The sequence below is a fragment of the Strongylocentrotus purpuratus genome, unplaced genomic scaffold (genome assembly GCF_000002235.5).
Source record: "Strongylocentrotus purpuratus isolate Spur 01 unplaced genomic scaffold, Spur_5.0 spur5_contig_843, whole genome shotgun sequence".
NCBI classification, from domain to species: domain Eukaryota; kingdom Metazoa; phylum Echinodermata; class Echinoidea; order Camarodonta; family Strongylocentrotidae; genus Strongylocentrotus; species Strongylocentrotus purpuratus.
In genome coordinates, this window is record NW_022145550.1 from 996,094 (window position 1) to 1,013,924 (window position 17,831).

The following is a 17,831-nucleotide window of genomic DNA, read 5'->3' on the forward strand; positions in this document are numbered from 1 at the left end:
TGAACATAATTCTAAAATATCACGTAAAATGATGCTTAGTTATTTTAAGTTAACCAATTCTAAATGCACTATGTTGCCTAAACTTGTATAATGATATATGACACTGCACATCACCTATACATGGTTTTATGTATATCATAATTATATCAATACTGGGTAGTACCAAAATCATACAAGTAAACTTTTTTTGTTTAAAATAAGCAACACCGTCGATTAAAGTCGAGTAAATTTTGCATTTAATTGAATTCTGGGTAAGTAATATAATGTACAACAATATATTGAAATAATAATATTTGCTAGAGGTAGCTACTTCTAGTACTACACCTTACACTAATCATAAACTATTAAAACTCAGTACACAGATGGCAGATATCACCCCTACCCTGCAACATGATTTGATGAAGAAGAAAAAAAGCTTCGTGTAAACGTCGGAAATTTGGCGTCTGAAGTTTATGACGCACTTCTCAAAGTCCATGGATATATATTCTTGTAATTTGTATTTCATAATTATTTCTATATGTTTAATAATTGATTTCAATCATGCGCACACAGCTCTACATTATTTTGATTGTCTAGATTATGTCCCATTATAATGGAATAACTGTGACCTGCCAAATTACCTCAACAATCTACCAAATAACTAACAGTCATCATTATCCACTTGATTTTGAAATGAAATGATTCATTGTTTCCGATTCATTCTCACCATTATCATTCAATATTTCATTCCTAGACAATACAAGCCTACATGCACCTGGTCTACACGTTTTGTCATTTCAGATCCATTCACATGCAGAACCAAAGATTAAGACAAAAAGTGGCATTATTTATTCTTGAATATTATAATTTGGGGGGGAAAGTGGAAACAAAATGAAGCTAGCCACATAAAGATTTTATTAGTAAGATTACATTATTGACGCTACATGATTTATGCCTTTGCCGTAAACGTTAATACTAAAACAGGTCTGTACATTACTGATCAAACTATACCTTATTTCATTTTCTTTTTTCCTTTTTTTTTATTTTCACGATTGTTTTGATTTCATATTTGTTTTCATGTTTATTTTGTCATGTTTTTTATTCGAGGACAGATATTTTCATTTCCAGGTGATCTTGTAATCCTGATTAAATATATCTGAATAAGTGAATGAATAAGAAATACACCATTGGACAAATCTCCTTGTTTTTGTGTATCCAACCTTGCACCCTAATTACTGAATGTGTATATTTTATAATATCACTTAGAGAGTAGGACATACCCTATGAATGTTATACTTTTACCAAGTATAATAAGAAGATAATTCTGGTAGTAAGTCCACTTCCTAAAGTTCATACGCAAAGTTTTCATAGAGGGTTTCCCCATCTGTTGTCTTAGCCTGTACATGTTGTGTTCCCCCATCTTCACTCGCATTTCTTTCCTCTGTGTGTGTTTGCGATGGACACGCGGTGGCGCCAGCTTCGATCTCGGTTAACTCATACACGCTCTCTACGGCGGCAGGGCGTGCAGCGCAATCCAAGTTCCCGTATGTATGCTCGTCATTGTCAGCGCAAGGCAACTGCTCGTAATCGTTGGTTTGTATATACCCATTGATCAGCATATGGATTAATGCATACTCCTCCTGTAATAAGAATAACATATTATAAAATGCCTGTCAAGATTTCGCTATATGCTCGAATGAATGGTTTAAAAGTCGTCACCTCTTTTAGAATTACAATATGTGTTTTCTTTAACGATATTTGCTCTGATAATGTAAGAATTGGAAGACAGATATCCCAGAAAGCCCATGTAGATGTGTTTGATATATTATTAAACAAAAGATGATATAGATTAAGTGAGTATAAAATTGAAAGTATAATAATAAAAACTAGAGTACATTAGAGAGGAGAAAAGGAAAACATAAAACCTGCCTACATGAAACAGATTGTTTGGTTTACATACACTATACAAATACTTAAATCATGACATTTCCTTGGACTTTCAAAGTCTATATACATGTATAAGTATAAAAAATTACTCATGATTGTATCCATAACGTAATAAGTATTGGATACCGTTACATTTAAATCTTCTGTTTTCGGATAGCAAATAACAACAAAATTAATCTCAAAGTGATTGATGCTCTAATTCATAATGGCTAAACACAAGATCCACTTGGTTTATGTACGCAAGTGGTTAACAGTACTATAAAGTTTGAGCTACTAAATGTCATGTCTATACGGGATACTTTACCTCGGTTTGAACGAAGTGCATCCTATCATTCCGCATCATCTTGACCGTTTGGAAGACATTGACATCATCCTCGTCAAGTATCTGAGAGATGCACTCAAGAACAGTACAGAACACTGCGGTGCGACCTACTCCATTCCTGCAAATACAAATATATGAGGGTAGTAAGTGAAAGTAAGACGTTTCTTCCTAGTTACCCAAACAAAATTAATCTTCAAATCAAGAGGGCGGGATGCCAGTATCCAGGCTCTTCGTCACTATTTATTAATTTATTTATTTACGAAACAAATTCATAAAGTAGTATACGTTGGCCTACACGTAGAAAGTTATTACGTATGGGAACTTTGTAAAGGGAATTATATTCAATAAAGTACTGGCCTCAAAACCGTAAACAGATCTGGTATTATTTTATCAACCAAAAAAGTATCGTCACCCTGGACATTTTGATTTTTAGCAATGAAAAAATTTCAATATAGACTTCTATTAACTATTTCGAGACAGAGCACGTCGGTGTGAGTGTGTGTGTGTGCGCGCGTGCGCGTGTGTGTGTGTGTGAGGGGGTGTGCGTTAGTTACCACATTCGCACCAGGAGATACAATGAGTGGGGACGATTAATCGTGTAGAATTGTAGATGGAAAGTACTTTTAGTAGTGAGGTCCAACTGTCAGCATTTTGTCTTATCAGTATGTCCCATTTACAGAAGGTTCCTAACATCGCGTTTACTTATAAGAAAGTATGGATATACATATACTTTTTCACTATCTGGACTTGCAAAATAGGCCTATCCGATGTATATTACATTTGTTTTGATCTGCATACTTACAAGCAATGCACTACGAGTGGCGACTCGTTTTGAGTAGAGTAGACCTCCCTCATTTCCTCTATGAGCTTTAGAAGAGATCGTGCGCTCTTCTTCTGTTTGATCACATCGACTGGCCAATCTAGAAACTGGTACTGCTCTACAACATGACGAACCTAACAACATATTCATGAAATATGAACAAGCTCATCAAAAATAGTTTGTACATCACGGCCTCGACCGAATGTTCTGTCTGAATCAGATATCTATAAATCTCTACAGTCTAAACAATAAATGTCTTTTGAAGTTTTATTTCTCTAATAATGCAATGAAACGTCATAGCTACTGCGCTTCTTCACTCTCTATACCTATCCCCCCCCCCCCGCCACCCAGGGAGCGAGCTTCGCGTGCTCACTGCCGCCCCTAAAATAAAATCCTAGGTACGCGGTTTGCTCCACTAACGTGGCTGCAGGTTTTTTAAAGTACTTTCGATAGCCTTAAAATTCGATGTACGCTTTCCGGCAACTTTTTAGAGGAAACTAGCAAAATCGAACAGATTAATAAACACTCCCCAAAGTAAACCTGTCAAGAACATGAGAAACAAGCGAAACAAAAACAAACCAAGAAATGGCTTTACCTTATCTCCCCTAGAAACTTCCAACGTCCTTTGGACGAAGCCTTCTCTTTGGGTAGTCGCCAATGTTAAGACAGAGAGATATCCAAAGGTCGCCATCCCATTGTCGAACCAGTACCGTGCACAGCTCTAGGAGAATGTTACAAACAAATTTAAAGTAAAATGATTTCTTTATTAAAATCCCAACATGAAGAACTATTCCCAATTTTCAGTTAACAAAGGATATCATAAATCACAGTTGTCCTAGTTGTAGTGTAAAACAATACAGTTCACATAATATTTAAGTCATACACTGATTATATCATACACTCGGTAGTAGGTTGATGGTAACTCTGGCTATGTTCCGTACAGTGATATGGCTTTGTTGGCATCAAGGCGATGTTTTGTAACATATAGAATACAGCATTTATTATGCGCCATCGATCTAGTAAATTATTCTTAGGCGCAGAGGGATAGAATTAGAATGAGATACATAATTACAAGCCCCGCCCTAAAATACCACAGAAAAATATAGCCAAACTTACACACCAAGGAAGGATCTTCAAAATAGAACGAGATCAACTTACAATACAAACGCATTACCACTGTTGAACTGCATTCAGTATACCTTGGTCGGTTTAAAATAAGGTACATGTCAAAGATGACAAATGCGTTTAGGAATTGTTAAGCTCAACAACACTGCGTTATAGAGCTCCCATCTATTTATGTTAAGAGCAGAGATATTTCTTCTACTATATTCACTAAATAATTATTCTATTTATTATCATTATTCGGAAGATAGCCCTACATGGCTATAAAAAAAAAAAAAAACTTTCATTCTTTTCATTCTTTTCAACGGAAATTATAATCAGTAAATGAAATTTATGTTTATTATTTTGTTTTACTACACATAGATACCTTGTCTCGTTGATTATCATCATTCAGCATGATGATAGCCGTTGGTTGGTAGTCAAGTATCATTACCCAGAAATCAGCTACGGTGTTAGGCATAGGCATCTCAGTGGTTATGAACCGACCATGATTGCCCTAACCAAGATATAAATCGATCATAAAATTGCTTTTTAGGTTTTATAGGTAAGCGTTGGAACTCCTCTTTACAGGAGATTGAATTCCAACTAGCCTGAATTGATATTTATGACAAAGAGTGTTCGAGATGATAGCTTTTTTAATGGAAAAATAGTTCGTTTTGTCGTCAAATGAATAAAGACGAATATACTATCGTTTATCTTTATTGTCCTACCTGCAATTGCTAAAAGACCCATATCATTGTCATGGCTTGAATCTTTGCAGTGATTCCCTTAAATTTTACAGTTTGCAGAAATGTTTCTTTCGGACCTCTCAGTTTGCTCAAAAATAGGTAAAAACAAAGGTAGACGTAATCATCAGAAGCACAAGGCTGTCTAATTGAAAATGCCGTTATATAAAAAATGAGTCAAACTGTAATTTCTTACACACTAGATTTACTCAAATAACTTGAAATAGTCATATTGACTAAATGAAGGTACATCAAACCAGATTGATTGACTCTAAACAGATGAACTTTAGATCATAAAGTAATTAAACGATTACAACTTACTCTCACGAAGCTAGCATTGATGAAATCTGAAGACTGAGTGTTAACTGAGCGCAGCATTACTCGATTCACTCGGCCTTTATTATAATTTGGAGAAAAAAGATTGAGAAATAGAAAATAATAAAATCATTGCTCAGACCTTCATTTCGGTAATCTATGTTTTAAACGATGATTTGCCCTAAGACTAGATGTTCTAATATCTCGAGTAGGTATATGTTATATAAAAACGCCGATACCTTTAAAAAAATTCAGTTATTTCTCCATTTTGAAAAAAAATGTATTGCAATAATTGTGTTTACAATATAAAATGATATCATCTGATGTCAGTTTGAGATTTTTGTTTCAGAAAAAACATCTATTCTATGTTATCTCATTATCATCACATCACAGCATGTATATATTCCACATATACTAAATATCACTGTATTGTATGTAATCATTGTCGCGAATGGGAAGATGATGAATCTTTACTTGGAAGACTGTTGCCGTATCGACTCTTAGGTTTATTCTCTGCAGTGGTTCCATTTCTGATCATACTTGCAGGAGGGTCGGGGCACAGGATCTTGATGCTCTACACAGGAGACAGGAGAAAAGAAGGACAACAGACTTGTAAAATGATGATCTCTATTAACAAATAGTATTATTCTTTCTGAGGCAATTTGATCGACCCCAGCCCCCTCCAAAATAAAGAAGAAATAAGGGAAAGGGTCGCAGAGGAGTTTGTGGGTACTGATAAAACACAATTTAAGGTTTGAGGGCACACGTTACGAGTATGCATGCTCCCGGCAAATTGTACGTGACTAATACAACCATTTATTCAGATGTACTTTCAAATTATAAACTCATATTGTACCGACAGATTGTTGGGTGGAAACCCCGGGGGGAAACACACACCATGACGATATCTTTAGTAGAGATAGGGGAGAGGGGCAATCGATCAATACAGGATGTATTTATGGTGATGTATTTTACCTCAAACTGGACAGACATTCCTGTTCGCCTTCCTTTACTGTTGCGATCAATATCCTGAAGCCTTGCCAAACGAGACGTGAAATAGTTGACCGGGATAGCCGTATTCTCCGAAAGTAGATATTCAAGAACAGCCTCGTAAACAAACTTGTACTGCTCCTGTATTTAAAACAAAGTAGAAACATTATACAATCCTTGAACGACGTCCTTTTGGGATTGACTTGGTGTTCAGATGGTACTACTATGTGCTTTTCCATCGAGGACTTGATTTTATACCTTTATTAGGCCTAACCGTACTTTGCAATGTTCGTTTATTGCCATACAATTTGTGGTGATATAATTTATACTGAAAGTTCTTGGTACGCACGTGCGATGAATTCCCTCAAAGTTTTATTTGATTCGTCAGGAAGCAAAATCGTTATAGACGAGAGCTGAGAGGGAAGTTTGGGTCCCGCTGAAAGGCCAAACTCGGGTTGGCCTTTTTGTACAAATTAAACTTTCAATGTAAGCCTACTTTATAAGATATATCTGCTAACTAATTCTCTTATTATCAATTTTGATTTGATAATTAGAGGATTTTGAATCATTACCATGCCTAAAAAGGTGTTCGATCTTTAAAGCCCTTGCATGATATTGATTCATGACGCCACATAAAGCGTTTCATTTTCCTGACCTTTGTCTGCACCATGTTGGGTCGACTCTGCCTGATCTTCGACACGAAACCGAAGATATCCACTAGCTTGTTTCTCTTGGCTTCACTGACTACGCTGTCAATGGTTATCAACACACCTGTTCTCCCAACACCAGCGCTAGGTGGGAATCAAATAAAGAATTTTTATGGAACGATCCCATAGTGTATGCAATGGCCGTAATTGTGGTAAGTGTTGCAGAGTCATTACAATGACTTGTGCAGAGTTGGTAGAGGAACCATCTTCTCTTCCACATGCATTGATTTGGTTAGGTTTTTCGTTTTGCCGTCTCTTTTTTCCTAATAAAGTCTGGATTACTATTTATTGTCATGATTATCATTTGACACAACATTCTGTTATCATACTTATATCAATTTAATTTGGTAAAAAGTTTTAAATTCTAGTAGAATGGAAATAATAAGAATCAAGAGTAGCGTGATATGGCATCACTATCGTCCTTCACGTATTTCGGTTATTTGACAAAATAATGGGACTATAGTATTCTAATCATGGTTCGAGTTTTTGTTTCTGGTCCTTTCTTCTGTTAGGGATTTACTGCCGCCAAGGTCAAATGATTCTACGGGCATTTAAAATTCAGACCTTGGTCCTTTCCATTTTTAGACTAACCTGCAGTGAATGAACAATAGAGAGTATTCTGTCAATGTTTCTTTTATACCTCAGAGATGGTACTGGACCATGTACATTGTAACCGTCAAAGTGCCACATGGTATAATGTTTTTACCATGGTTACTATGGTACTTTTTATAACTATGGTTCTGACATGATACGATGGTAGCAGGAAAAACATATTTACCATGTACTTTCTTATAAGGCAAGGTCATACGATTCTACAGGCGTTTTAGCATTCAGACCAAAGACCCTCCATGGTTAGACTTACCTGCAGTGAATGAGCAATGGAGAGTTGTTCTGTTCATGATCCTTCCTCACCTCAGAGATGAAGTCAAGCAGAGAGGACATGTTCCTTGGAACATCTCGATCAGGCCATTTGGTGTAGTGGAACTGATTGAGAAATCTCTGAGTCTTTGCTTTGCCCTAGACAAAAAAAGATGTGCCAAACACATACCAAACATATCCATCTATAAACCTTTTTAGACTTGTATGCCTGCAACAATGTTTTCAGTGGGTTTTCAGTATTTAACTCGTGTATAAATTATTTCTGATTTTTTATGAAATTTATGATTTATGATCACAAGGTTATTGTGACTGATTCTCCATCCTCTATTATATATCTACATAGCGGTTTCGCTTAATTGAAATTATTGATTGTATTGCTTTTGCCCGACATCATTAAGCCAATAACTTCTATAATGAACCATGGTCATCATTAAATTAAACGACTATAGTACCTTTCGCAGGACAAATGATCGCTTTGATCCGCCACTGCACTTCTCCACAGATTCCAACTCCACGGTAATGTCACCGAACAGAAGAGGAGTTGTGCTCGTTTCCGGCCAGTACTGACGACACTTGATCTAATGCGTCGAAGGAAAATGGAAATTGAATATTACTAACATTTGGATATCTATCTTTGAGACTTCCATCCTCAAAAAAGTTACCCGAAGCCTGGAGAACCATGTTTAAGATGTTTAGAACCTGGCCACCATCACTGAGTAGCAAACGCCATGTATGGAATAGCTCAAACAAAAGGGTAGTAACGGAAGAGGGCACTTGCCGCTACACAGGGAACAAGGGGATTTCCTAATCAAACTATATTCTTGAAATAAAAGGGAAAAATAGCAGCACTTTTAGGATAACCCCATCACGAAAGTTGACCAGGAATCCGTTAGTTTACCAACTCTTCAACAATGTGATTGTGATTGGTTGATGGTATAACTTGAATGCTTAGAAGTACATTCTATGTGTAAATAAGCAGCCGGCAGATGGCTTTTAGTTCTCTTTGAGGTACTTGGCAATGAGGATTAATGCCTTACCAAAGGGCACTAACACATCGACTTGGTTTTGAACCCATGATCTCACAGTTACGAGACAACAGCAAACGTTTCTTGGCTAATCATAATCTTACCCCATAACCTACATAACCCTAATCCTCTACGTTTGTCGTCCACGTACATAAATCTTGTTCTTGGCGGGGATATTCTATCATTAAATCCCACCACATTTTTTGTTTAATGACTAATGTCTGTGAACGTGATAAATCTGACATTTCCACTAATAATAGTAAGCCTCAACGTGACGGTATCACGTATTAATATATAGACAAAAATATCTCCTTCCCCTGCGTGAGGGTGTGTGTGTAGGAGGAGGGGGGGGGGGGGGGGGGGGTTAAGCGCGTCTGGTAAGAAGGCAATGGGTGTATTTTGTGCGTGATAATGTGTGCATGTATAGGGTGGTTAGGGAATAGGGCGGGTGGTATAGTGGTAAGAAGAGAGGAACGGGAGGGGGGGGGGGGGTTCTAGATTGAAGGGGCGGGGAGGGGAGATGAAGTTAATGTAGCATTGTTTCTACATGTATAAATGTGAAAGGTTGGTGCGATTTTATTTACTTCATGCTAAACTTTTTGTTTCTGTATAATAATTTGTATAACCCACTTATTCAAGTGGAATATAATTTATGTCTAATGGAATCGAATAAAGATCATGGTGAAAAAACATATTGAAATAATAATACGTACCTTGTTTCCTTCGCTAAGGTTTGTAACCATGGCAATAGTCGCCACATTCTCCTGCCAGATCATCCTCCAGAAATCATCCATAGAGGCCTTGTTCGGTCCTTGCAAATCATGAAAAGTAAGTCATTCCAAAACTTTCTTATATCAAATACGACTAAGAAGCAAAACAAAGCATAACTTTACACGGAAAACCTGAGGTACGTAAGACAGAATCGAAGGTAAAATATGAGGAATCTAATAAAAGCAGAGTTTTTGTTTGTATAGATTCCTTCAAATTTCGATCAGCCTTAAAAATAAACATTTATTACATTAACATAACAAACGGAGCATCAAGCAAATTATTTGGCAACATACTGTAGGTCACGATTAGGATGGCTGTGTCTACACATTTCGTTTAATTATCTGTTTTGGGGATGTCTTGTCTTTTTTGGTTGTACTCGAGTTCTATTTTGGAAGAAATTTGATATGGGGATAGTTTCAAACAATACATTTCTTTATGTCTGCCTTTCCTCTAAACTGTTTACATGACAACTGGGTGTGTTTTTGTTGGTATAAGCCTATATCCTGTATTCTTTATGTGAGAAATATTCGAACTTGAACTTTTCGTTTCAACATTTTAATTTGTAACTAAAAATTCGGATTACAAAGATGATACACAACTAAATGCGGGAATTTCGATCCCAAAATGTGTGCTAAATGTTTCCAGCGAAGTCGCACGCAAACTCAACTTCTAAAACCTAATCACTAATAGCTAATTTGAATTTGGGATCAAGAAATATAGGTGTCTCATCAAATAATATTCATCAGGAAAAAGTAACAGTGTCATCTTGGAATTATACATCGGCAATTGCATCAAAATAATGATGATTTCATTACCTTGTGATGCAATGTACCTCCGAGGATGTTGGAAGCTCTGCCGGAGAAAGGAGAATGTGGTGACAATAGACGTACAAACAAAGTAAGTATTGTAACGAAATACATTATTCCATAACTTTATATTTATATACTATATAGAAAATGAATATCCATCATAGCAAACATTTTGATTAATACCATAGAAACATGTTTGGTATGTTTTGTGTCATCAGTTCTGCTTATATTTCAATTACAAAGAAAATGAAGAGCAGACTTTGTTTCTTTTATAAAGGTAATGTTAAGAGTCGGTCGTGCACCTACTGTAAAGTAATTCAAAGTAGAATAAATGCAGATTCTATTTTTCAATGGTTAAGTATGCGATGGAAATTAATATGTGTAATCATTTTGCTGATAACCAATACTAAAAAGCATTGTACACGGTTGTGGTAACGTGTGACTCAGTACGACAATCGATTAGTTTGGACGAGAAAGCTAACAGTCAGGCCAATTTCTTTACATTTACCGGCGCTCTGACGTACAGATGTGCGTGCGAAAATTATTATTGAATTTTATGATAAATTTATCATTTAAACATATGTTGTTCGTCCTTCTCAAAAGAGAAGATGACAATTTTCATGACTTGCTATATCAGACATGTGCGTTTGGAGGTGATTATAGAGGAAAATCCGAGCTGGGCGAGCCTAAGTATGATTGCACAGTGAGGGCAAGACCAATGTGCCAAAAGGGTTTTGGGCTGAGAGTTGTTGCTTGTACTGTACGCTTACAGGAATGAAAGATGCGTTGAAGTAATCCGAATCTGGGTCATCATTGAGTATCGCCAGTTGTACCCTCGAGGAGTCATCTAGATATAAGATGGACATATTAACTCATAATCAGACTGTGTATGGTTACGGCGTTCTACAACTGAAATAATTATAATCATAGTAATAATAATATCGGATAATTTTAAAGCGCACACATCCACCACGCAACGTGCTCAAGGTGCACGAACATTACCTCGACTCTGAAAGGGTACCGATTTCGGTGCTCACAGCAATCAGGGAATTCCTTCCTACCGGTACCCATTTTAATATCTGGGTGGAGAGAGGAAAATGTACGTTGACGTCTTACATTATGGATTCAAATTATGTGATTCATAGTCCCACGACGTTTCCACTAGATCACGACGCGAAAAGGCCTGTATGGTCCACACCATTCTGCGACATTCTATTTGTCTAGTTAGTCTATATGATTAGTTATTTTGGAAGGCTTTATGTTTTGAATTGATCCAGTTCGAAGCTTTTGTAGAAAGCAGTTATTTTACCCCACTTTGATTATGCTGATGTAGTATGGTCTACCTCGAAAAAAGACACGGTTGAATAGGTTACAGAAATTGCAAAATCGTGCTGGAAGAATAATATTGAAAATAAATGTTTAGAACATAGGTCTGTGCATACAATTCATGACGTTCTGGACTGACTGGGAGACTCTACGCAATCGCCAAATAAATCACATTTATTTCTTGATGTAAAAAAATTATGCATAAGGCTCCACTCTTTTTTTTTCAATGAATAGAATACTGCTTGAGAAATGGCAACAAGATGACCTTATCTAGGCCGAATACAGAATACTGTAAACGTACTCTTGTATAGGCCTATCGTGGTAGTAAACTGTACAATTACTTACCTCGTAATGTTTGAAAATTAGATAACTTTGGATTGTTTAAGAAAGAAGTAAAAAATGATCCCTATAAAATATTGAATAATTTATGTAGCCTAAAAATTTAACTGTAATCTTTAAGTTCATTTTATTTCCCGAAAAATATACCCTTCAATAAAATCGAAATTAAATTAAGCTAGGTTCCATGGTTCCATGGATGTGTTTTATTATCAATATTATTATTATCAATAATTAATCAATTTCTTGTCGTTATTTTGGGACCCCGAGGAAGAACAGATTATCTTTGACGGTTGATCTGAAGCGGGTGATCCCTTAATGTTCGTTTTTTTTTGCCTTATATAATAGTTCTGTAATATATTTGAGTGTTTTATTTCTTTATGTGTTATGTTTGTATTTCATATTTCATTATCGTAAATAACGACTGGTAACAACTGTTTAAGATATAAAATCATTGTTCTGTGGACTAAGACAAATTTTCAGATCTTACACTAAAACCAATCTTATCGATCAATAAGATGGGACTCTTTTTGCTGATATTACTTACTAGTTAGGCCTACTTACATGGCAGGATGTTCTTGTATCTGTTCTTCTCGAAGTTTATTTGCTTCTTGGCAACGGTTTGCGGATAGATATTTGCTTCCGGCAAGTCCTTTGTTAAAATAAAAATTCAATTGAAATTAATAATTAGTTAACAAAGTAAGCTATTAAGTTCATGTTATGAATATGAGAGTGAAAGGACATTTTCAAGAGTCAATGTTGAATATATTATTTGTTCAGTGGGTCCCGCAATCCTGCTTCGTGGGGGCATTAGATTTTCCAGGTACATAGAATGCAGGACAACGCGGCCGCCAAAAGGAGAATGGTCGGGGTTCGTCTAAAATTGTCTCCAACCTCCCTTTTTCTCTATCCCTTCATTTTTTAGTCAAACAAGAGCAACTGGGGGGGGGGGGGCACACATGCCTCCTTTCCGATCCATTTAGCTACGCAAAATAATCCATTAAGATTAAGAGTCTTTCATAGTTTCCGTTTCAAATCACTTACATTGAATTCCTCTTGAAAGAAAGTGGAATGCCTGTTCTTCTGAACGAAAGCAGGGAAGTCAGACAATGGTATCGGCTGGCGCTCCATAGGACCACTCTCTGGAGAACTAACGGATAGTACCCCGGCATCCTCGCGATCCATCGCCTGTGGTGATACTGTTGCAAGTGTCAAGCGTTTGGGAGTAATAGGGGGTCTCTCTAGGGTTCGTGAACTTTTCTTCTGAACGGAAGCAGGGAAGTCAGTCAATGGTATCGAGTTAAGCTCCTTTGGACGACTCTCTGTAGAACTGACGGATGGTACCCCGACATCCTCGCGATCCATCGCCTCTGATGATGCTGCTGCATGTGTCCAACGTTTCGGAGAAACAGCGGGTCTCCCTGGGGTCGTGAGGAGATCGACGGCGATGGGCCAGATCGTCCCAGTTCTTCGTCTGTCTCTGCGCACATCGAAGTCGGGAACAAGAAGAGAATGAGAGGAAATGACCAGGAAAAGAATAGGAAAAGGGTTACTCTTTACATGAAATAATCGAGGTTTATCTCTAGGATTTTGCTCAATTTGCTAATTGGCATAATTATGCAAAGCATTTCACATTGCATTCAACTGGCACGTTTCCCAAATCTTAATTTCAACCAAGGTTATCTATCCAACAATGTCAGTTTAACGTGACGGTAGAATTCTCCGCCACGTTAAACTGGCATTGTTGGTCTGTAAACACAACCATAAATGTCTTTCGAATCGGCTTAATGGAAAATACCTAATGTAACGTACAATCAATTAGGTTATTTCTATGTCACCCGAGGGACGCACTGAACAATCTTATGGGAAAATAGAAAGCGTTACTACTGTATGCACCATCATGACTATCATCTTCTGGAACTTACCCAGTTCCTCACGGGGTGTATAGTCGTTATGTGCAGGCTGTAGAGGAGGTGATCGTTTACCAATGTTGTCACGTCGGTTTCTGAAAACGAGTGAAAACAGATCCCATATTATAATCTTTAAAGGGATTAGATATGATATTTTAGACGCAATTCAAATCTAGATTTATTGTTATTACAACTTATTCCATTTCGAAAATGTGGTACAAATTAACATGTTTGGTCAGAATATTGTTTTTTCCCACTAACTGTAATGGAACCATGACAGCTGGAGCATTATAGTTAAGAAACAAATTTTTTAAGTGATCGATGTTAAAATAGAATTTTGAATCGCAATTTGACTATTTCTCATAAAAGGACTTTTTGAATTCTTCTATTTGAATAAGTCTCCAACGTATATACTTTTTTATCAGATATTTCCTCTTAGAATACAAGTTAATTTTGCCGTGTCTATTTTAAAGTGACAAATGCGACCTTTGTCTATTAAAGCACTTTGTAAAATCGAATTCGACCTCCTTATCTCTCCGAAGTCTATAAGAATATTGTCTATTATATATATATATATATATGTCTATTATAATAATTTGTTTATTTAAAGATTATTTTTACTTGCAATAATTGGTTCAATATTTCAAGTAACTGTTTAAGGTTGTTCATCCATCTATTATCATTTATTTATATATGTATATAACTTTAGGTATGAACAATAATGTTAACTTTATATTTTATCATTTTTATTGTACATTATTTTGTATGATCATTCCTATTTTTATGCACATTTTATTTTAAACATTGCATTATTAGTCCCTGGACTACTGCATTGTACCTGTTGATATTAATAAACCGTTAATAAACCGAAATTGAATTGAATTGAATTGAATAAAGTTTGTCAGTAGAGTTCTAGCTTTCAATATTCATCGGAAACGGTATTCCTCAGAGAGTAAAATAATGTATATTTATATAGAAATAAACATGTATATATATATATATATGAAATGCAGGAACATTCCAGCCTACCCCTTCCCCCATACCTTTTTCTCCGTAACAACAGGACGATGATAACAATAAGACACAAAATGATTAACAATCCTCCAGCGGCGCCGCCAGCGATATGACCTATGGCCGCTATGGTCACTGTTAATTATTAAAACAAATATATTAAAACAATAGCTCTCTCAGTTGAGACTATCTCGTTAAACATGAGTATTATAGAAATTACTTTTTTTTTAAATGAGACAAATGATAAGCAACGAGAAGATAACTTTAACATACTGTTATGGCGTATGTAAACATCATATAAAACAAGGAAGGTGGGTATTCCAGGAGTTATGGATCCAAAAGAATATTTTAGATAATATTTAGGAAAATGCTTGAAATTTTGTTGCCCAATGCCATCCATACTAACTTTTAATTTTCCGATTTTTGTATGCAAAAGCTGAATCGTTATGTAAATACATTTTTTAAGTTATTTATCAGGCACGCATTTATTTGAAGAGGATTTTTGGTGTAAATCCTGTTTGGAGGTCTGTGACTTAACTAAATAAAGCAATACTCCTAATCAACCAATCTCCCGTTTGATATATTTTCAAATGCGACAATGAGACTGCAAATCCCACTTTTTGAAAGTAAGTACATTTCATATCCACATTACTCAGTTACTTGAATTAAATCATTATATTATATCGACCGACAAAACGAATGATTATTCTGTGGAAAAGCTGTTAGATACAAAAAGTAAATAAAACTGAAGAACTCACATAACTCCTGGGTCTTCACACTGAAAGTAGGTCCTCGATCTCCTTCTCCTTTCGGACCTTCCCGAATCACCGCGATTTGAATCTCGTAGTTTGTCCCTTCTTCGAGACCAGTGATGTTGTACTCCAACAAGTCTAATCCTTCACTAGTCACTTCCCTCCTACCTCTTGAAGACCCAGTATTCAAAGATCCATCTGATAGCAAGGTAGCGCTGTGTGTCTCGTTCCCATCTTTAGTATGAACGTAAACCCTGTAGCCAGTAATGGGACCATCACCTGCATCGATGGAACGGTTCCAGGGTCTCCAAGAGATGACGACCCAGTAATGACTGGATGCAACTAACGTAGGTAGTAAAGTTAAGATTGGCAGCTCTGTTTTTTTAGGGGAAAAGAGAACACTGGTCAAGAGTGAAACCTTCATCGATATTTTAATAATTTGGTTTCCATCAAAAAGCAAAAACTGTTCGGAATCAGTTATGAATGTGAAGACCTTTGGTCATGTGGATTTCGGCTTATTGCATAATTCAGCAACCCTTCTCGATAAATCATACATGTTTTTAGTATGAATGTAGTGATGCGATTTCCCTTTATTAACTCAACACAGTATATTTATGACAAAAATGAACATCAGACAGTGCCTGGCGATTTCATTAATATTAACTACATGTATATTATTCAAAAAGCATTGTAAAACATACGGACCATAAAGAGCAGCAGATGCCAACTTCACATAGCCGAACTCGGACGATTTATTGAAAGGGTCCCCGATGAAACAATACATAGAACTGTCATCCGGAAAATCTTGGATGTTGAACGTGAAATTGAGTATTGTTGAAGAGATGTTTTGTGGAGGATCTTTGGCCGTTTCCCAGTTGTCCCTTGAGAAATCCCCTGTGGTAGCTTTCACAAAGTCAGGTTCAACGCTAGTTGGTGAATCGAACGAGATTGCACAGGAAAACATGGCAATACCAGGATTTGTCTTCTCACGTGCAGATTGAAAGCGACCTAACCGTAAAGGAGACAGATAGGGAAATAATCAGTTAACTTATCAAATCTTCTTGCTACAGTTTATATTCGTGATGATTTTCAGACTATAATAAGAATGAATCAATCGATGGAATCCAAAGAAGAGCTATCATGTCATGTTTCTCACAACTAACCGTAGCTAGTACAGAGTTACTTAGGCTTGTATGTAAGCGACCAAGGTAGAGGTTGCATTTTTCACTCAAGAAACGCCTGGCTGGAATGTTCCCCAGGGAGTGGAGATTGTGCACACAGTATGTTTGGGCAAGTATTGAATCCAATGATCGGGGTAATAGTATATCTGTAAAGCGCTTAGAGACATCATAGCGGAATTATTATTATTCTAAATAATACCACTATGAATTGTAACATTTCTTTGCCAATTTACAGGGTATTTTCTTTACCATAGTTTAGAAGCAAGGATTACACAATTATATGAATATGGGAATGAATAAAAATTCATGAGAGGCAAGGCACATGGTGAGTCTACAGTAAAGAAACAGCGTGGCAACAAAAACAATAATAGTAATGATAATGATAATTATGAAAATAATGATAATGATAATGATAATTTGATTTCTATAGCGTCTTTTCCAGAGGATACAACACCTAATGTGAACACAACAGTGTGTAAACTATGTGAAAGCATGTGTAAACTAATTAGCAACTCTCTATCGGAGGAAATGAAAAACACGAATAAAGCAGTAATGATGTATACCTATTTGACAGCTTTCCCCCGTCCATCGTGGGTGGCATCTACCTGAGCTACAAGAACCAGTCACCGAGTTACAATCATCTTCCCCATCTCGACAGTGACATGTGCGGGAACACAGGTTGTAACATCCAGTAACTTAAAACAAGAGGGGAAAGATTCTGCATATAACGATTTCTAAATGACTTGTATTTTACCACTGTAAATATTTCTATCACGGTAGACGGACGGCAGAAAATGATATAAACAATTATGCATAAAACCAAAGCAATATTTAAAAATTAGTTAAATGCAGAAATGGAGTCTCACATGAGTTGCAGCTTTCTGGCATGTCCACTGAGTCTGAT

At 36.4% G+C, this 17,831-nt stretch overlaps 2 protein-coding genes across 2 annotated transcripts; both read right to left on the reverse strand.

Annotated features, from left to right (window-relative positions):
• Positions 1-219: 219 nt before the first annotated feature.
• LOC115918777 (receptor-type tyrosine-protein phosphatase alpha-like) lies at positions 220-13,390 on the reverse strand. The gene is made up of 16 exons (XM_030990101.1): positions 13,118-13,390; positions 12,638-12,725; positions 11,182-11,258; positions 10,418-10,454; positions 9,545-9,642; positions 8,259-8,384; positions 7,790-7,944; positions 6,876-7,011; positions 6,206-6,361; positions 5,705-5,804; positions 5,237-5,310; positions 4,558-4,686; positions 3,664-3,789; positions 3,051-3,202; positions 2,231-2,366; positions 220-1,619 (listed from the first exon to the last, which is right to left on the reverse strand). Exons 1-16 carry the CDS (start codon positions 13,256-13,258, stop codon positions 1,323-1,325), a joined length of 2,028 nt encoding a protein of 675 aa, XP_030845961.1. The 5' UTR covers positions 13,259-13,390; the 3' UTR covers positions 220-1,322.
• Positions 13,360-17,616, reverse strand: LOC115925827. Its single transcript, XM_030989803.1, has 6 exons — positions 17,491-17,616; positions 16,452-16,754; positions 15,753-16,121; positions 15,027-15,129; positions 13,999-14,078; positions 13,360-13,553 (listed from the first exon to the last, which is right to left on the reverse strand). The coding sequence occupies exons 2-6, from the start codon at positions 16,708-16,710 to the stop codon at positions 13,360-13,362; spliced, it is 1,005 nt and encodes a 334-aa protein (XP_030845663.1). The 5' UTR covers positions 16,711-16,754; positions 17,491-17,616.
• Positions 17,617-17,831: the final 215 nt, after the last annotated feature.